Source organism: Chiloscyllium punctatum, chromosome 39, assembly GCF_047496795.1.
Source record: "Chiloscyllium punctatum isolate Juve2018m chromosome 39, sChiPun1.3, whole genome shotgun sequence".
In the NCBI taxonomy this organism is placed as follows: domain Eukaryota; kingdom Metazoa; phylum Chordata; class Chondrichthyes; order Orectolobiformes; family Hemiscylliidae; genus Chiloscyllium; species Chiloscyllium punctatum.
Window position 1 is genome coordinate 59797589 of NC_092777.1, and position 17589 is coordinate 59815177.

At 38.8% G+C, this 17589-nt stretch overlaps 1 protein-coding gene across 6 annotated transcripts in view; it reads left to right on the top strand.

The window, feature by feature from the left end:
• Positions 1 to 17589, top strand: part of helz (helicase with zinc finger) — a 274742-nt gene that overhangs the window by 115755 nt on the left and 141398 nt on the right. For all 6 annotated transcript variants that reach the window (XM_072558865.1, XM_072558869.1, XM_072558867.1 and 3 more), the window contains 2 exons: positions 1639 to 1740; positions 4661 to 4839. In XM_072558865.1, coding sequence (XP_072414966.1) covers positions 1639 to 1740; positions 4661 to 4839 — 281 coding nt within the window. The remainder of the gene's footprint in view (positions 1 to 1638; positions 1741 to 4660; positions 4840 to 17589) is intronic.

The window sequence follows — 17589 nt, forward strand, 5'->3', positions numbered from 1 at the left end:
GAGAGATGGCTAGCCTTTAATGTTGAATAATTTACCCATCCTGCACAATCCAAACTCAGATTTCAACTACTGGCTGAATGCAATATTTTTGAATTTATAAAAATGCCAGATCTCAAACACAAGCAATTAGTTCAATTTGTTTTTCACTACGAGTTCTGTTTGGGTATCTAATGGATGGGTTGAGTAGGCTATTTACCCATTTAGTAGGTTCATTGAGGGGTTCCAAAGTCTTTGGCAGTCAGGCCTTATTTAAATATTTCTGAGGCATCTGAATGATTTCAAGCACAGGTGGGTAGCTCCCTTTTTTTGAGGGCAAGATGTCTTGAAGACATGGTACCTGCTTAAAGCAAAATTGCAAGCCTTAAAACAAGGTTGTTGTTGAATTTCTTTGATTATTGCAACTTGACATTGGCTGTCCTTGTGCTATCTTTCACCCAAGCTTTCAGATGTATTGTTAACCTTGCTGGGCAGTCCCAGCTGACTCCTGAAGTACTGCTTTCTTAAACACCGTTCCTCAGCAAACTGGAGGTCCATCATCCTGTGCAGTGCATGTGGCGACCTTCATGTCACTTCCATCCTAGCTTCACTGGAGGTGTCTGTTTTCTTCTACTGATACTGCTGTGGTTGGTCCTTGCTCGGTCAGAAAGGAGCTACAAAAAGCAATCCCATTCTCCACTATGTAGATCTCAGAACGTGCTGAAATGTTTCACACAATAGATGTATCTTTGTTCACGCTAAATCCTGACAGTGAATCATTCAGTTAGATTCACTGAGCCAAAGACTTTCAGGCAAATGGCTTTCCAAGCTCCTCTTTTCAAACTATGTACTCTACTGGGTGAATCCTGTACCCAGCATTAGACCTGCCATTTCAGCTTGACCATCCAAGTGGATAAGGGCATCCAATCCATGCAAACTCAAGCACCTCTAGTGCATATTATGTTTATACAACATCTACGTACTTGTCTGCTTCCATTTAAGGCATGATATATTTTTCACAGTGTGCAATACTTCTGTTGTTTCCTACTTGATCTACTTCCCTGCTCGTGTCCCCTCTACCAACAGTTGTTCCTACAATTGTGGAATAGTTCACAGTGCAATACATTTGTGATATGGTTCTATAAATCTTGAAGCTGTTTATGTGCATATTGGAAATGAGCAGGTGAAGATTAAAATAATGAGTGAGGAACCAGTTTATCTACCTTTTGTGTGTGCGTGTGTCAATTAGGGAGAGCCATTTGTTAATGAGACAATGAGATTCCTGAATATTGGTTGATTGAAAGGCAATAAGACTAACCAAAGTATTTAACAAAACTAGCTGTTAAGTATACTTTGGTTTTTTTCATGAAGAGTTGTGCACCAAAAGTAGCTGCTGGAGTATGGCCAAGTCATATTTAAAGGACTCCACCAAAGGACTGCTGTGTCTCTTTTGGGAATTTTGATGTCTTGTTCATATTTCATCTTCAGAAACTTGAGGCAAGTGTAGAATGGATATTTTAGCAGGTGATTTTAAGCTTAAAGTGAGCAAGTCGTGATGCTTCATTCAAACATTTGTTATTTGGTGTTCCTTGCTGCTAGTGTGACCTGATTTTCTTTTATGTTTGCACTTCAACATTGTTTTTTTTTCCTTCCCACATGCAGAATCCTTATTTGCACCCACTCTAACAGTGCTGCTGATTTATATATAAAAGATTATCTCCATCCTTACGTAGAAGCTGGAAATCCACAGGCTCGGCCTCTCAGGTATGACTTTGAAACATTTGACACAGTTATTACTTGGCAGTAATATACTTCAGCTGATTAATGCAGTAATATGATGTGCCAAGCAATGACTGTCTGCAGGTTTTGATATTTGCACTGAATGCTAGAATGATGCATTGCAAACTGGTGCATAATGAGATATCGCTTTCCTCCCTTTACCCTCTACCAAACTGGGGATGATAGGTCTTAAAACGTAACTTGTTTCTCATAGTAAACCAGAAGTTTAGATTTTCTCTCTGTATTTTAATAGTTAAATAATGTGTGAAGAAACAATGATAAGCCTTTTGGTGATAACTAAAATATATTTTACAAAATATTTGTAACCTTCTTGTTAAAGTCTTGTGTATGTATTTATAGAAACATGCTTCAGTCATCGTAAACCCATGCAGCGTTACAAACTGCTGGCTAATTTCTCTTATTCCTTTAAATTTCTCCAAATGACACTTTGTTCAAAGGGATATCTCATGACGGATGAACCAGTTTCTGTCATTTTTCTGGCTACCTCCTATACTTATTGTAACAACTGTTGTTGACATGCCTGACTGAAAATGTGTTCAACTGTGGTGAACATTTAAGACCAAGTAGAGTTCAACATCCTTTCTTAGATTAGGATGTCTTCTGTCTCTGTGAAATCCTGAGGTTTAAAGGGTTTGCCTCATTCAGCAACTGCTAAAGGTTGAATATTTTGAGTTGCTTTCTTTAAATCTTCTATTAGTGACGATGTGATACAACATCTTCGTTTATTTTAATGTTGTGGTTTGCAGATGTGGGTTTCACAGTCTAAATTAGTTAATTCTCTGATTGCCTTTTATCTAATTAATCCATTATAATGACCCTTCAGAATTATTATGGAAATGTATGAAGTGATTTTGTGCAAAATCCAGCTACTTTACAAATGGTAATATTTATCTTGATCTTGTAGTCAAAAAAAAATTGAAACTTCCTTCCAATATCACCTTCCTTTTGTTGAACCCAAAGATTGTTCTTATTGTGTTATTATGCCCGAAACGTCGATTTCTCCTGCTCCTTGGATGCTACCTGACCTGCTGCGCTTTTCCAGCAACACATTTTTCAGCTCTGATCTCCAGCATCTGCAGTCCTCACTTTCTCCTCAAATAAAAAAAAGACTTGTAATTTATCATGTTCCTTTCCCAGTTGTAATGTTGGAAATGTGGCAGGCAGTGTCATCTTGGCAGCAAACTTTGAAAAACAATAATGTGATAATGACCAGACAATCTGTTTTTGAGATGCTGTTTGAACAATAAATATTGGCCAGGATATGGAATAATTTCTCTGTTTCTCTTTGAGAAAATACCATGGATTTCTTTACATTTATCTGAGCGAACAGATGGCACTTGGTTTAATATCTCCTCCAAATTGTTTGAATCTCCACTCGTGCATCACTCACTCAATAGTATACTGGATATCAGCCTTAAATTTTGTACTCAAATCCTGGGGTGGGACTTGAACTCACAACCTCAACCTGTGGAACACTTCTGAATTTATTCCGAGTTTTGCATCTTACCTTTTAAGTAGATCAGCCTTAATCCCTCATTGAATACCTCACTTATTTTTCTCAAGTAATTTTTATATAACCTTAATTTGAAACTTTTCTCTGGAAATGTTTAATTCTGTAAGTGCCCCAAGATGCAGTCTGTCTGAGGCATTACCTCAGAAATCCCATGCAGTGATAATGTTCCTATCTCTGAACCAGGAGACCTAGATTCAACCCCACATTCTCCAGAGGGATGTTACCAAACCTGAGCCGGTTGATTTGAAAATAAAATAGAATCACTTGCTCAAGTTTATTTTCAGCCAATGTAAGAATCAGTTAATTCATTGACCAACTTAATGCAATGTTTTTAAGTATTTCTGTCTTTTCTATAGATGATTCTGAAGAACTTTGAGTTTGACCTGTGCAAGTAGTTGAGGATAGATTTTGATGTGCATTTCTTTGAACATTACAAGCAATATTGATTTAGGTAACTGAAATCTCAGAGTTCAGTTCAAATTGGTAATCTGCAGAGATTCAGATAACCTTTAGTGTGGCAAGAACAAAGTTCATGCCTTGCTGCAGGCTCTTGCCAGTAATCCCTAATAACTCTGACCTTTTAAAATCTTTTACAACAAACATCTGGTATTGTTAAAGCTTTCTGGATGCTCAGAATGTGTAGGCGTTGCCTGTATTCAGTTGGGAAGATACTAGCTTTTGACCCCTGCATTGTGCTGAGTTTGCTGATCTGAGCCAAATCGATGGGAGAGTCTCTGTCATAGGTTAGGAAGGGATATGGTGAGGAAGAAGTGTTATCAGCCATAGTCAGTGTTCCTGAACCTTAACCAGATGCCTTAGCTAAAAGATACATATCTGGGCACTGAATGGGAATAGATTTTATTATCATAGATTATTATGTGAGTCTAAGATAAAATATCAAAGGATCTTTTTTTCCCTCTGGCACTGGACTCTACCTTCAGGAGAAGGATTATTAAAATGACTGAGTGAGTGGAATGTTTTATCCAAAGTTCTGCCCCCATTTATTTGTACCTGTTGCTGTGCCATACACTGTTCAAAGATGCTCAACAGCCTAGTCCTGTAGCTTGTTTGTTGATTTACCTTCTAATGGGACCTTCCCAAATTCTAACTTGATAAGATGGTGTGAACAAAATCTACCATTCAAAGAAGAATTTATTTTCTTACAGTGCACTGAAGTCTACCACTGCTCATTGGGCCTTCAGTGTATGGTATTGTTCTGTTCAGGTTGTTTGGCTGATCTATTAATTTGTTTTTAATTTCACATCTGTTAGATGCAGAAAGATTGGATTTGTAAGTGAAGAATTGAATGTAAAGGTTGATATAAAATATATTTGAATTCGAAATTTCCTGAAGTTGTTTCTGCAATTACAGGGTATATTTCAGAAATCGATGGGTGAAGACTGTGCATCCAGTAGTGCAACAATACTGTTTGATTTCAAGCACGCATTCCACCTTTCAAATGCCACAGAAAGAGGATATCTTGAGACATCGAGTGGTGGTGGTTACTCTTAGTACATCACAATATCTCTGTCAGTTGGACCTTGAATTAGGTGAGTAATACAAGGAATGTCATTGGACTGAAATTTTGCCGCAAAGATTGAAAACAAAAGCAGTTGTTTTCAAATGAGAAGCAGCTTCCATTGGAAATCTGATCAAAGTTCAGGTTCTCAGTTGGAATGGAGATGAGTTCCCTATCTAGTTAAGAACATAAGTAATAGAGGCAAGAATAAGATGTTCATGCTGTCATGCTGATCCTGCCATTTTATCATAGAATGGCTTAACTGCTCCAGGATTCAGCTCTTTCATGCTAGCTCCTCATAGACCTCAACTCCTCTATTTCAAAACTCTACCAATCACCTCTTTAAATACTTTGTGATCGAGTCTCTACAACTCTCTGGGGTAGAGAATTCCATCACTACCCACTGAGAGGAGAAATGCCTTCACCTCAGTTTTAGACGAATGAAACCATGTCCCCTTGCTTGAGACTCCCTGACTAGTGGAACCATCATTGCAGCGTGTCCTCTGTCAAGCCCCCTCAAAATCTTATACGTTTCAAAAAGATCACACCTCATTCTTCTAAGCTGTAATGAATAAAGGCCTAACCTATCTAGCTGTTTTGATATGTCAACCCTTTCATCCCAAGAATCAACCAAGTGAATCTCTTGAATGACCTCCAAAGTCAGTACATCTTTTTTAGATATGGAGACCAAAATTGTACGCAGTGCTTCACATGCTACCTCACCAGCACCCTGTATAATTGCCATAGAGTCTTACAGCAGGAAACCAACTTGTCCACGCTGATCAAACATCCCAATCTGACCTAGTCCCTTTTGCCAGCTTTTGGCCCATTGCCCCCTCATCCCTTCTAATTCATATACCTATCCAGATGCATTTTAAATCTAACTGTCCCTGCTTCCACCACTTCCTCTGATAGCTCGATCCGTACATGCAGCACCGTTTGTGTGGAAAAGATATTCCTCAGATCATTTTTAAATTGTTCACCTCTCACCTTAAACCTGTGCCCTCTAGTTTTGGACTCCCTTCCAGAGTAAAAATACCTTGTCTATTCTCTCTACCCATGCCCCTCATGATTTCTCCATTTTTCAAGTATCACTGGCAATATAGACCAAAATTCCATTTGCTTTCTCAATTACCTATTGCACCTTTATGTTAACTTTTGATGCTTCATGCACAAGAACACCCAATTCCTTCTGTACTTCATTTTTTTTGGAGTTTTCTCCATTTAAATGCTAGTCTTCCTTTTGATTCTTCTTACCAAAATGCACCTCTCACTTTCCTATATTAAACTGTGCCAAGTTTTTGACCACTAATTTAACCTATCTGGAGACTCATGTGAATTCTTTGTCCACATCACAGTAAGACCTATTTGTACTGTCGGCAAATTTGGAGATGTTGCGCTCTGTGCTCTCCTGCAGATGATTTATGTAAGTGGTAGGTAATTCAGTTTCCCAGTTTCAGGGAAGCACCTCATTACAGAACAGACTAAGCAACTGGGTGAGTGGATCAATGCAAGGCCACTTGTCAGGCACTTTTTTAAAAAGTCATTTAAAAAAGAGAGAAATCAGCCACACTTTCACGGTGGGATGAGGAGGAATTCCCACGACAGGTGTGCTTTGACTGGATCACTACCCAGGTGAGCAGGGAAGATCAATAGACATGGCAGGAGTGCTTGGAATGGCCTGTAGGACCATTGAGGTTCACTTCCTTCTCAATTTGCCTCAGGAAACTGGAGGCCATCTGGATAATCCCAATCAACCTTTTAAAAAAATAAAATCCTTACTGGCATGATTATCAGCCTGTGAGACTGGGACCTAAATTCACCTCAAAATGGCCAGTTTTAGAAATGGCATCTTGAAACTGAGCCTGCAAACTGATGTGGTGAGTTGAAAATTCAGCCTATAAAGGTTTACAAAAAGGGAATTGGAAATGAGATTAATCGTGTCAGCATTTATTATTATATATATGTGCTTTCCTAATGTGCTGTCTATTTAACACACATTGAGGGCTACAAAATGGTTAATCTTGGGCAATATATATTTAAGCTCAGTCTGATTTGTGGGCCTGGTTTGCAACTTTTCCTGTGTGCTTTTGGCAGGTTTGGCAAAACATGATGAATTTTGTTCTATTGGAATAAAAATAAACTTGAACATTAGACTGCATATGTACAACAGCTACCCCATTGTTTTCTGAGATTTTTGCCTTGTTTGAAATGGATACATTGTCAGATGGTGCAGTGAGGAGCATCTCTCGCCTTGCTGAAAAGGCATGGAATATAGGAAGTTAGTATTTTTCAGTTGGCTGCAAATACTTGCAGGAAGGCTACCTACAGGTCAAGTCTAGAGCAATGCACATACCTAAAATCCCCAGCTATCTTTGCAATGTGCTGTGACCCAAGTTTATGTCACTAATGGATCCCAGTATGAAATCTGGCTTGATGGATCTTTTTCAATTTAGTGTGGAGGTGTTTGACTGAAACAGATTTGGTTTTGACAATAACAGTTTGCAATATTTCAAAACACATGGCAAAATGAAGTTCCAATTGCTCCCCAACAGCATCACTTTGCAATTAAGTCAAAGAAGTAAACATTTTCCTTGCCTGATCTGGAGATATGACAACTTTTAACCCTCTCTATTCCCATTCTGTGAACTGTGATGTATTTCCTTTGAATCCTCACACTATTGAGATGTTAGACTTTCTCAGCTTTAAATAAACAAATCATATTTCTAACTAAACACTCCTGATCTGGAAGTTCTCTAAAACTGAAACATCGAACAATCATATCAAGGTAACTTATTCCTTTTACTGTTCTGAACAAAGTATGTTTCCAGGAGAGTCTATTCATGCATCCGACGATAGTCAGATTTCCTTCAAACTGAATTTAAAAGTTTCTAACTTTTTTTTTGAAAGGTGCCCATCCTAATTTCTGCAAATCTAATGTCTTAATGTTTATTTTTCTATCTGTCACAAGCCCCAGAGTATGAAAAAAAACTTCCATTAACATGCCGGGAAACCTTCAGTCATCTCTCTGATACATACTGGTTTAAAATTATGGTACTGAAATTACTAATATTGTTAATTATTAAACCCTTTCATTCAAATAGACCAGCGCACAAATGCCACTAGTTTATAATCCAAACTTTTCTTGAAATGATTAAGTATGTATAAATCATCTCTGCATACCTCGACACGGTCCTGTCCCCCTTAGTCCAAGAACTCCCCACCTACGTTCGGGACACCACCCACGCCCTCCACCTCCTCCATGATTTTCGCTTCCCTGGTCCCCAACGCCTTATCTTCACCATGGACATCCAGTCCCTGTACACCTTTATCCCCCATCACAAAGGACTCAAAGCCCTCCGCTTCTTCCTTCCCGCCGAACCAACCAGTACCCTTCCACTGACACCCTCCTTCGACTGACTGAACTGGTCCTCGTTCTGAACAGCTTCTCTTTCCAATCCTCCCACTTCCTCCAAACCCAAGGAGTAACCATGGGCACCCACATGGGCCCCAGCTATGCCTGCCTCTTCGTAGGATGTGTGGAACAGTCCATCTTCTGCAGCTACACTGGCACCATCCCCCACCTTTTCCTCCGCTACATTGATGACTGTATTGGCGCTGCCTCGTGCTCCCACGAGGAGGTTGAACGGTTCATCCATTTTACCAACACCTCCACCCCGACCTCAAGGAAGAAAGGCTCATGCCTGAAACGTCGATTCTCCTGGTCCTTGGATGCTGCCTGACCTGCTGCGCTTTTCAAGCAACACATTTTCAGCTCTGATCTCCAGCATCTGCAGTCCTCACTTTCTCCCTGTATAAATCTCTCACCTTCCATCACTATATTAAGGGAAGATTTGGTGAAACATGCTAGTTGGCAGTCTTTTATGTGTTCATACAGAAATAAAACATCAGATTGCAGTCTTCTGCTGTTTGTGAAGTCATCCAACAGTTGTCACAAGAAGCTTGAATCCTCAGAATTCAATGCATTGCCTGCGAACAAATGAGGTCTGTAAGTTTAGCATTAAATCTGATCAGGGTGTTCTGATCCTTTCTCAACATTTCATTGTGCAAACCAGTGCCTTTAGTAACAATGTAATGTCCAACATTTGAGAAGAGCTTTTAAAGTGAAAGTGAATAAATTTTTGCAAAGGAAAATGTTACAAAGGAATCAGGGCAGCACATCGATTTGGAATTGAATAGATAGCTCAATAAGTGCAAGTTTGATTATCTGAAGGCTATTCCGGGCTGCAAAATATTTAATTCCAGGATATATTAGGTGTAATTAGTTTATTTTTTGCTGGATGTCATGCAAACTGCTGTCCAGTTGGGTGGGCTAATAAATTGAATACAAAGACAGGTAACTTAGTATTAAATGTGTACATCTATTTAAATTGATGTATGCTGCAAGTAAATCAGTTTTAATATGGATATTGCAGAAGTTCTTTTGAAATGAATGTAAATTCCAACCCAAGTACAACTCTAGTTGAAATTTGACCTATTCTTAAAAAAAACTAATTAACTTCACTTGTACAATTCATGGATTACCTAATGTTCTGAATAATGTCTGAAAATAAAACCTCAAGAGAAGAGTCATGACTGGGATGCAGATGATAACCTGTCTGAAGAGGAGTCATCGATTACAAGCTGTTTTCTTTGACAGGTGCTCAAATGATGTTTATTGCAATTTTAATGCAGAAGAGTCAGGGGAGCACTTTTATGTGTCTGTGGTGTGAGTGAATAGTTAGCATTGTGCTAAATTCTTGACTTACTGCTTAAGAATTTTCTCTGCAGTGATCTGACAGCTAGAATGGCTTCCATGTACCTTTAACCCTTCCAGTATTCAAAATTAATTTTAATTTTGAAGAATGTAACCTCTCTTTTCACTTTCCACATGGTGAATCTGTAATGTACTCCAGTGATTTTTGTGTTTAAGTTTCAACTTCCCAGCAGTTGCAGTTTTGTGTTTTTAAGTTTTCAAATTTGTTTTCCTTTACAGGTTTATATGGCTTAATTGAAGAGGGTTTATATGGATTTATTAAGGGAAAATCATGCTTAACTAACTTACTGGAAATGGTTGAAGAAGTAGCAGAGAGTGTAGGTGAGAGCATTGCCTTTGATGAGGTGTACCTAGACCTTTGGATATTTGATACAGTGCTGAACAACAAGCTTGTTAGCAAAGTTGGGGTCATGGAATAAAAGGGACAGGATGCAAAATGGTAGGTGATGGCCTAGTGGTATTATCGCTAGATTATTAATCCAGAGACTGACATAATTTTCTCAGGACCTGCGTTTGAATCCTACCGCAGCAGATAGTGGAATTTGAATTCAATATTGTCAAGAATCAGTGAATCTGTGTAGTTTACTAATGTCCTTTAAGGAAGGAAATCTGTCATCCTCACCTGATCTGGCCTACATGTGAGGCCAAAAATGCAGGCAAATGGGTCTAGTTCAATTTAGGAAACCTAATTGGTGTGGACAAATTAGGCTAAAGTTGTTTCCATGTTGGGTGAGTATGACTCCAGACCTACACAAATGTGGGTTAACTGTTAACTATCATCTGCGTAATTAGGAATGGGCAATAAATGCTGGTTCAGCCAGTGGTGCCCATATCACATAAATGAAGTTTTTTTAAAGAACTTGGCTGAGTGACAGGAAACAGGGAATTATGGTCAATGAATGTTTTTCTGGCTGGGGTAAGTTTGTAATGGAGATTCCCCCCATGGGTCTACGTTGGAATCTTTGTTTTTCCCGATATATAACATTGATCTGGACCTTGGTGTTTCGGCACAATTTAAAAATTTGGCAGTAATGCAAAACTTGGAAGCTACGTAAGCTGTGAGGAGAACAGTGTAGAACTTCAAATAGAGCGATGAAATTCATTGTGGAGAAATAAGGTGATACATTTTAATCAGAGAAACTTGGAGGGACTGTATAGAATAAAGATATAATGCTCTCGCAGGTGCAGGAGCAGAGGCACTGGGCATATCTATAAGTCATTAAAGCTGCTAGATAAGTTGAAGGAATGTTTTAAATTCACAAGTACGGTATCCTGAACGTCATTGTGTGTAGGAGCAAGGCACTGAGCTTAGGAAAGGTACTGATTTAGCCTCTACTGGGGTATTGCCACTGGATGCCACACCTTAGGAAGGATGTGAAAGCATTGGAGAGAATGCAGAAAAATTTACATAAGTGATTCTAGGGATGGGTAATTTCAGCAATGAAAATTAATTTGAGAAGTTGTGGCTCATTTTCACTGGGCAGAGAAGTATGACAGGAGACCTAATTGAATTATTTAAAATGGTCTAAGACCTGGTCCGAGTAAATAGGGGAAATAGTTCCCACGTGAAGGGATTGAGAATGAGAGGGCACAGACTTAAATTAGTCACATCCTCTTAGAAGCAAGAATAATGCAAGGAAAACCTTTTGTATGAAGTGTGGTCAGGGTGTGCAGTGCACTGCCTGCGAGTGTGGTAGACGTTATGCTCATTGGAAATATTCAGTAAGAAATTAGACCATGTTCAGAGTCGTGGCAATTCTTGTGCCATTAACTATGACTGTTAATTTTGATGAATCCATATTATTCTGGTCTCTTCTATTCAGCTAATTAATTGATTTAATTGTAGTTTACAATCTTTTATTTCTCCTTTTTTTTTAGTTTTTGTGGACCATCTCATCTATCTTTTTAAACAAGATTCTTTGGATCCCAAATATACCACTGTACTTAGGTCAGGAGAATTTTCTGCGCCTGCATTCCTGAACATGGAAAGATTACTAATTGTAGTGTGTTTATAAATTATAGTCAATCAGTCAATATGTATTAATTGAAAGAACTGTTGACCTTTTTTTTAAAGTTGACCTGCTGAGATGTGTTATGATACACCTCTGGAACAGGCAGGACTTAAACCCCAAGCCTTCGAGCTCAGGGGTAGGGATACTGTCATTGCATCGCAAGAGCTCTTAAAAACCCTTAGTTTATATGTGACAAATTTTGATGCCGTGATTCAAAGTTGACTTGTAGTTTTATTTTGGTGAGCCTGTAGAATTCGCTATCACAGAAAGCAGTCAAGGCCAAAAAATAGCATGATTTCAAGCGGTTGGATAAAGTGCTTGGGGCGAAAGGGGCCAAAGGATATGGGGGAAAAGTGGGAGTTGGATGAGCAGCCATGACTCTAATGAATGCCAGCGCAGCAGTCTTGAAGGGCTGAATGGTCCACTCCTTGTTTTCGATGTTTGTTTCATACAGAGTTGAAGGTGTGATTATTTAACTTTCCTTTGGTCATGGTAACATTGTTATTTATGGAATCGTGCTGTGCACAAATTGTTTTCACCTTTCTGCATTTCTTAGCTGACACCTCTAAAGTGCCTTGGGATGCCCTGTTGTTGTGAAAGATGCCATATAAATGCAACTTAAACTTGTGTTGATTTGAAATCTAACCCATGCTGCCCTGAGAATTCTGTTTCATCACAACATGCATTTTAAAACAGCCGCTGGAGAACCATTGAGATAGTTGCCTTTCCTGTCATTGTCTGTCTGGTGTTGGTGTAGACAGAACTGGTGGAATGCTCCAATTTCATCAGCAAAGCTATTTTTTGGAACCTGCTATCGATTAAAAGGGAAATGATCATATAAAATTGGATGTTATTCGGATGCAAAGAACCCTCTGACAGAAATCATTTTAGTTTGAACATTGCTGCACTGATCAGCCCTGCTCATTAATTTCCAACTGGGAATAATATACTGAAACAATCAGATTTTTTTTCTTTCATGTGTGTTAGTAAATGCAGACTATTTGCTTTAATCACTGTACCAGTAAATGTAATTCATTAGTCTCCATTGCTACCTCAAGGGAAAAAAAAACAAGTGGAGAAGCACTCTCTCAAGTTCATAATAGAAGATGTATTTGTTTATTATGTTTCCCTTTGAGTCATCACTGTATGGTGTTTCGTGTGTTTCTGAACAAGCTAAAAGTGTTGCTGTCACAGTGGTAGTTCCAAATGAAGTCAGTCTTCTATGCACTAACAGCAGTGATTCTTTGCAGTAATCTCTATCTTTATAATGAGGTATGGATTTTGCTTAATGGATTCAGAGCTGTTATTCAAACTCGTAATTGCTGTGATGAAACAAATTTCATTAGACTTTCTAATGAAAGATGGTAATCATGTTATATTTGGGATGCTGTCTTTTTTCATGGGGAGATGATGCTTTCTGATTCAACATTCTTCTATTTCTGAAGGAATGAGCTTTCAATGAGGAGTAACAATGTCTAAAATTAACGGTGATAATATCCCTGTGTGTCTGTGTTTTTAAAAATGCATCCCCTCAACTGGCAGTCTTTTATTGGTGTTCCTATCTGCTCCTAACAGTTAAATATTTCAACTCAGAACAGTCTTTTCAGTGCTTGCAGGCAAGAACTGGCAATGGCCCAGTGGTTCTGTGGTTAGCACTACTGCCTCACAGCACCAGGGTCCCAGGTTTGATTCCAGCCTTGAGTAACTGTGTGTATGGAGTTTGCATACTCTCCCTGCGTCTGCATACATTTCTTCCAAGTGCTCAGGTTTCCTCCTATAATCCAAAGATGTGCAGGCTAGGGGGATTGGCCATGGGAAATGCAGGGTTACAGGGATAGGGGAAGGGGACTTGGTGGGTGGGGCAGGGGTCAGGGGGTAAGTTGAAGGTTGTAGGTTGGATGTGTGTGGGATGCTCTTTGGAGGGTTAGTGTAGACTCGATAGACCGAAGGCCTGCTTCCACACTCTAGGGATTCTAAGAAGCTATATCTCTGCAATGTAACCTATTTAATTCAGAAAATTTCCAAATTGATGATCAATATCACAGCAAAACAAAAGGCACCAAGTTCACAGCTTTCGTCAGAGCATGTTCTATGTGTGTTCAAATTCTGCATTATTTCATTTCAGATGTGTTTTTGCCAGACTCCTGGATTATCCAATCTATTTAGACTCGAGCCCCTTCGATTTGTGCAGATTATGTACTATGGGATTTCATGAGTGATGTTTTGGACTGTGCCTCAGCTGTGTCCCTTTGCACATACTATTTAACTGGCTGCATTTACTAACATGTTAGAGTCAATAACTTTGAGTTCTTTTCACTGGATTGCATCAAATTAATTGGAGCTGAAATCACATCATACACTCAGCCTGACAACTGACTGCAATGGACAGTGTTTCTCAAATTTGGGCTCAAAGTTCTATTTTAAAAGTTGATGGAAGAAATTAATACTTGGGCATGAACATACAAACTAGGAGCATTAGTAGACCTTGAGCATGCTTTGTTATTCAGTAAGATCATGCTGATCTGATGACTTAACATCCTGCGCAAGTCCAATAACTTCCACCCTCTTGCTTATCAAGTATTTATCCAACTCTGCTTTAAAGACTTTCCCTCGACCACCTTTGGAGGAAGAGCTTGTGAAACTTTGCAGAGGAATATAGATACTTTGAGTGGGCAAAGGTCTGACAGGTGGCATACAATGTTAATAAATGTGGTCGGAGTAACAGTAAATAGGACTGTTACTTGAATGGTAAAAAGTTTCAGCATGCTGGTATGCAGAAGGACCTGGAAGTCCTTATGCATGAATCACAGTAGGTTGGACTGCGGATACAACAGATAATTAGGAAGGCAAATGGAATTTTGTCCTTCATTGCTAAAGGGAATGAGTTTAAAAGGAGAGATCTAATGTTGCAGCTGCTTATGGTGCTGGTGAGGCCATACCTGGAGTACAGTGTGTAGTTTTGTCTCCTTACTTGAGAAAAGATGTACTGGCACTAGAGGAGGTGCAGAGGAGGTTCACTAGTTTTGATTCCAGAGTTGAGGGGGTTGATTTATGAGGAGGGACTGAGTAGACTGGGATTATATTCATTGGAATTTAGAGGAATGAGGAGGGATTTTATAGAAACACATAAAATTTTAAAGGGACAAGATAAGATAGAAGTACAGAGGCTGTTTCCGCTGGCAAGTGAAACTAAGATAAGAGGCCACAGCCTCAAAATTAGGGGGAGGCAGATTTAGAATTGAATTGAGAAGGAACGTCTTCAACCAGAGGGTTATGAATCTATGGAATTCCCCGCCCAATGAAGTGGTTGATGTTATTTCAGGAAATTGTTTTTAAAGCCAAGATAGATACTTTTTCAAACAATGAAGGAAATTAAGGATTCTGGTGAAAGGGCAGGTAAGTGGAACTGAGGGCACAAAAAGATCAGCCATGATCATCTTGAATGGCGGAGCAGGCTCAAAGGGGCAGATGGCCTATGTCCTGCACCTTGTTCCTATGTTCTTACGTTCAAAGCCTCACAGCCCGTGTAGAGAAAATGATTTCTCTTTAACTCTTTTTGAAATGGAAAATCCCTTATATTTAAATCGTGACCCTTCGTTTTAGATTATCCCACATGAGGAAACATCCTCTCTACAGGCACACTGCACCTTGTCAAGACCTTATAAGTCTCATTCAAATACTTCTTGCTCTTTCAAACCCCCAATGGATTCAACCCATCCCCATAAAACAACCCAGGTGAGACTTCTCTGAACTACTTGTAATGAATTTATTTTATATCCTTGAAGAAAGACACTTATAATGTGCACAGTATTCTAGTGTGACCTCACCAATGTCTTTTGTAGCTGAAGCATAAACTTTGTGTTCAAAATAATTGTTAGTACTAAGTAACTTTTCTAATTATTTCCTGTATCTACCTAACAGCTTTTTGCAATTCATATATTAGGACACCTAAATTCTCGACCTCTCTAAACTCTGTACACTCTTACCATTTGAATAAAATGCTTTTTTACTCTTCTTGCCAAAGGGCAGTTAATATTTCCCATATCTAACCCACTTGTTTATCAAAGCTATATACCTTTGTAGCTTCCTTATGTCTTTCCCACAACTTACTTTTCTGCACATCATAATGTCATCAGCAATTTTCGCAACTATATCTTTAGTTCTTTAATCCAAGTCATTTATCAAAATTGTTAAAAGTTGAAGCCATGCACTGATCAGTGTAACGCAACCCATTACATCTTGCCTCCCAAAAAATGACCCACTTATGCCTGTTGTTTTCTCTTAGCTGGCTGATTCTTCTGTTTTTACAATTCATTTGGAGTAGCAGACTGGAAAATCAAGCCTGGCTATTCCCAGAATTGTCACAAAAATTAAAGATTTTAAATGAAAGACACAAAATCCCCAAACTATGTGATCTTCAGACTCTGATGATAGAAAGCAAGGACCACTTTTCAGTACTGATGTGGGATTTGAATCTGAGATCTCTGGCGTAATTTGGTGATGTGAAATAAGGATGTACTTCCAGACAAGTGAGATAACAGAGCCATTGATCATCTGGGATAATGTAGGTGTCTCATTAATACATACCTGACCAGTTGCCCAGTTTCAAGGTTGTCCCAGGAAAATTAGATGGACTGTCAAATAAAGGAAATGGTGATTGACTTTAATAATAATTTTAAATCATAAACAGAGGTTTGTTCACACGCCTTTAGTCAATTTTGCATGCTAGCATCTAGCATGGCCTTTAATAAGTTTTTAATTAGTTTTGGGATAGAAGCACCTTCAGTTATAGAGTCATACAGCAGGGAAACCCTTTGGTTCAACTTGTCTATATCAATCAAGTTTACCAAACTAAACTAGTTCTTTTTGCCTGTGTTTGGTCCATATCCCTTTAATCCTTTTCTATTCTTTTAAATGCCTTTAAATACGTTATACCTTTTAAATGTTGTGGCGATACCTGCAACTACCGCTTCCTCTGGCAGTTCATTTCACCTATGAACCACTTTCTGTGTGAAAATGTTGCCCCTCAGGCCCCTTTTAAATCTTTTCCCTCTCTCACTTTAAAATTATGCCCTCTAGTTTTGAACTCTCCTTCATTTACTCGGGCATTTTTTGACATTTTGAAGTCTAGTTCTACTTGATTATGTGCTGCATCTGGGAGTCTTTACAAATCTTTAAATAATAATTCATATGAAGGCATTATTTCTCATCAGGGAAGTATGGAGTATTCAAGAAAGCAGCTCAGCACTAATTTCTCAAGGGCATCTTAGGACGGGCAATAAATGCTGGCCAGCCAGCAATGCCCACATCCCACAAAATGAATAGCTAAAAGATAAATTCATGTCCACTCATCTCCTATGGTTCCCTGAGATTTGAAGTTCAGCTTGTAATTAAACTTCGACATTTCCTTTTGAAACAATTGTTTTTCTGCACTGAAATTTCAGTTACATGAGGAGACTGGAGATTCTGGAGTGGTTATCCTTGGAAGAGAGAGTTAAGCTGGTATTTTTTTCGAGGTGTTAAAATTTATGAAGTGTTTGAAACAGTATGTAACCTGTTTCTAATGGCAGAGGGATCACTCATCAGAGAACTTAAATTTCTGGGATGCATGGTAACTTTGCAAAGATAGTTGGATAAGCAGTTGAAGGAATTGTATTTTCATTTGTGAGGGTTGGGTGTTGTTGTTTGGGCCAGCATTTATTGCCTGTCCCCAGTTGTCCTTGTAAAGATAGTGGTGAGCTGCCTTCTTAAACCACTTAATTCTATCTGTTGTAGGTTGATCTGCAATGTCGTGAGGGAGGGAATTAAATTATCATGATCTAAGGAGCGAACCAGAAAGTGGGACTTAGGATATTGCTGTTTGAAAGAATTCATATCAACATGATGGGTAGAATGGCTTCCTTCCATGTTGTAGTAATCTGGTTCTGGAATTTAGTCATAAAAATATACAGCACAGAAAGACACCCTTCTGTCCATGCCGACCAGATATCCT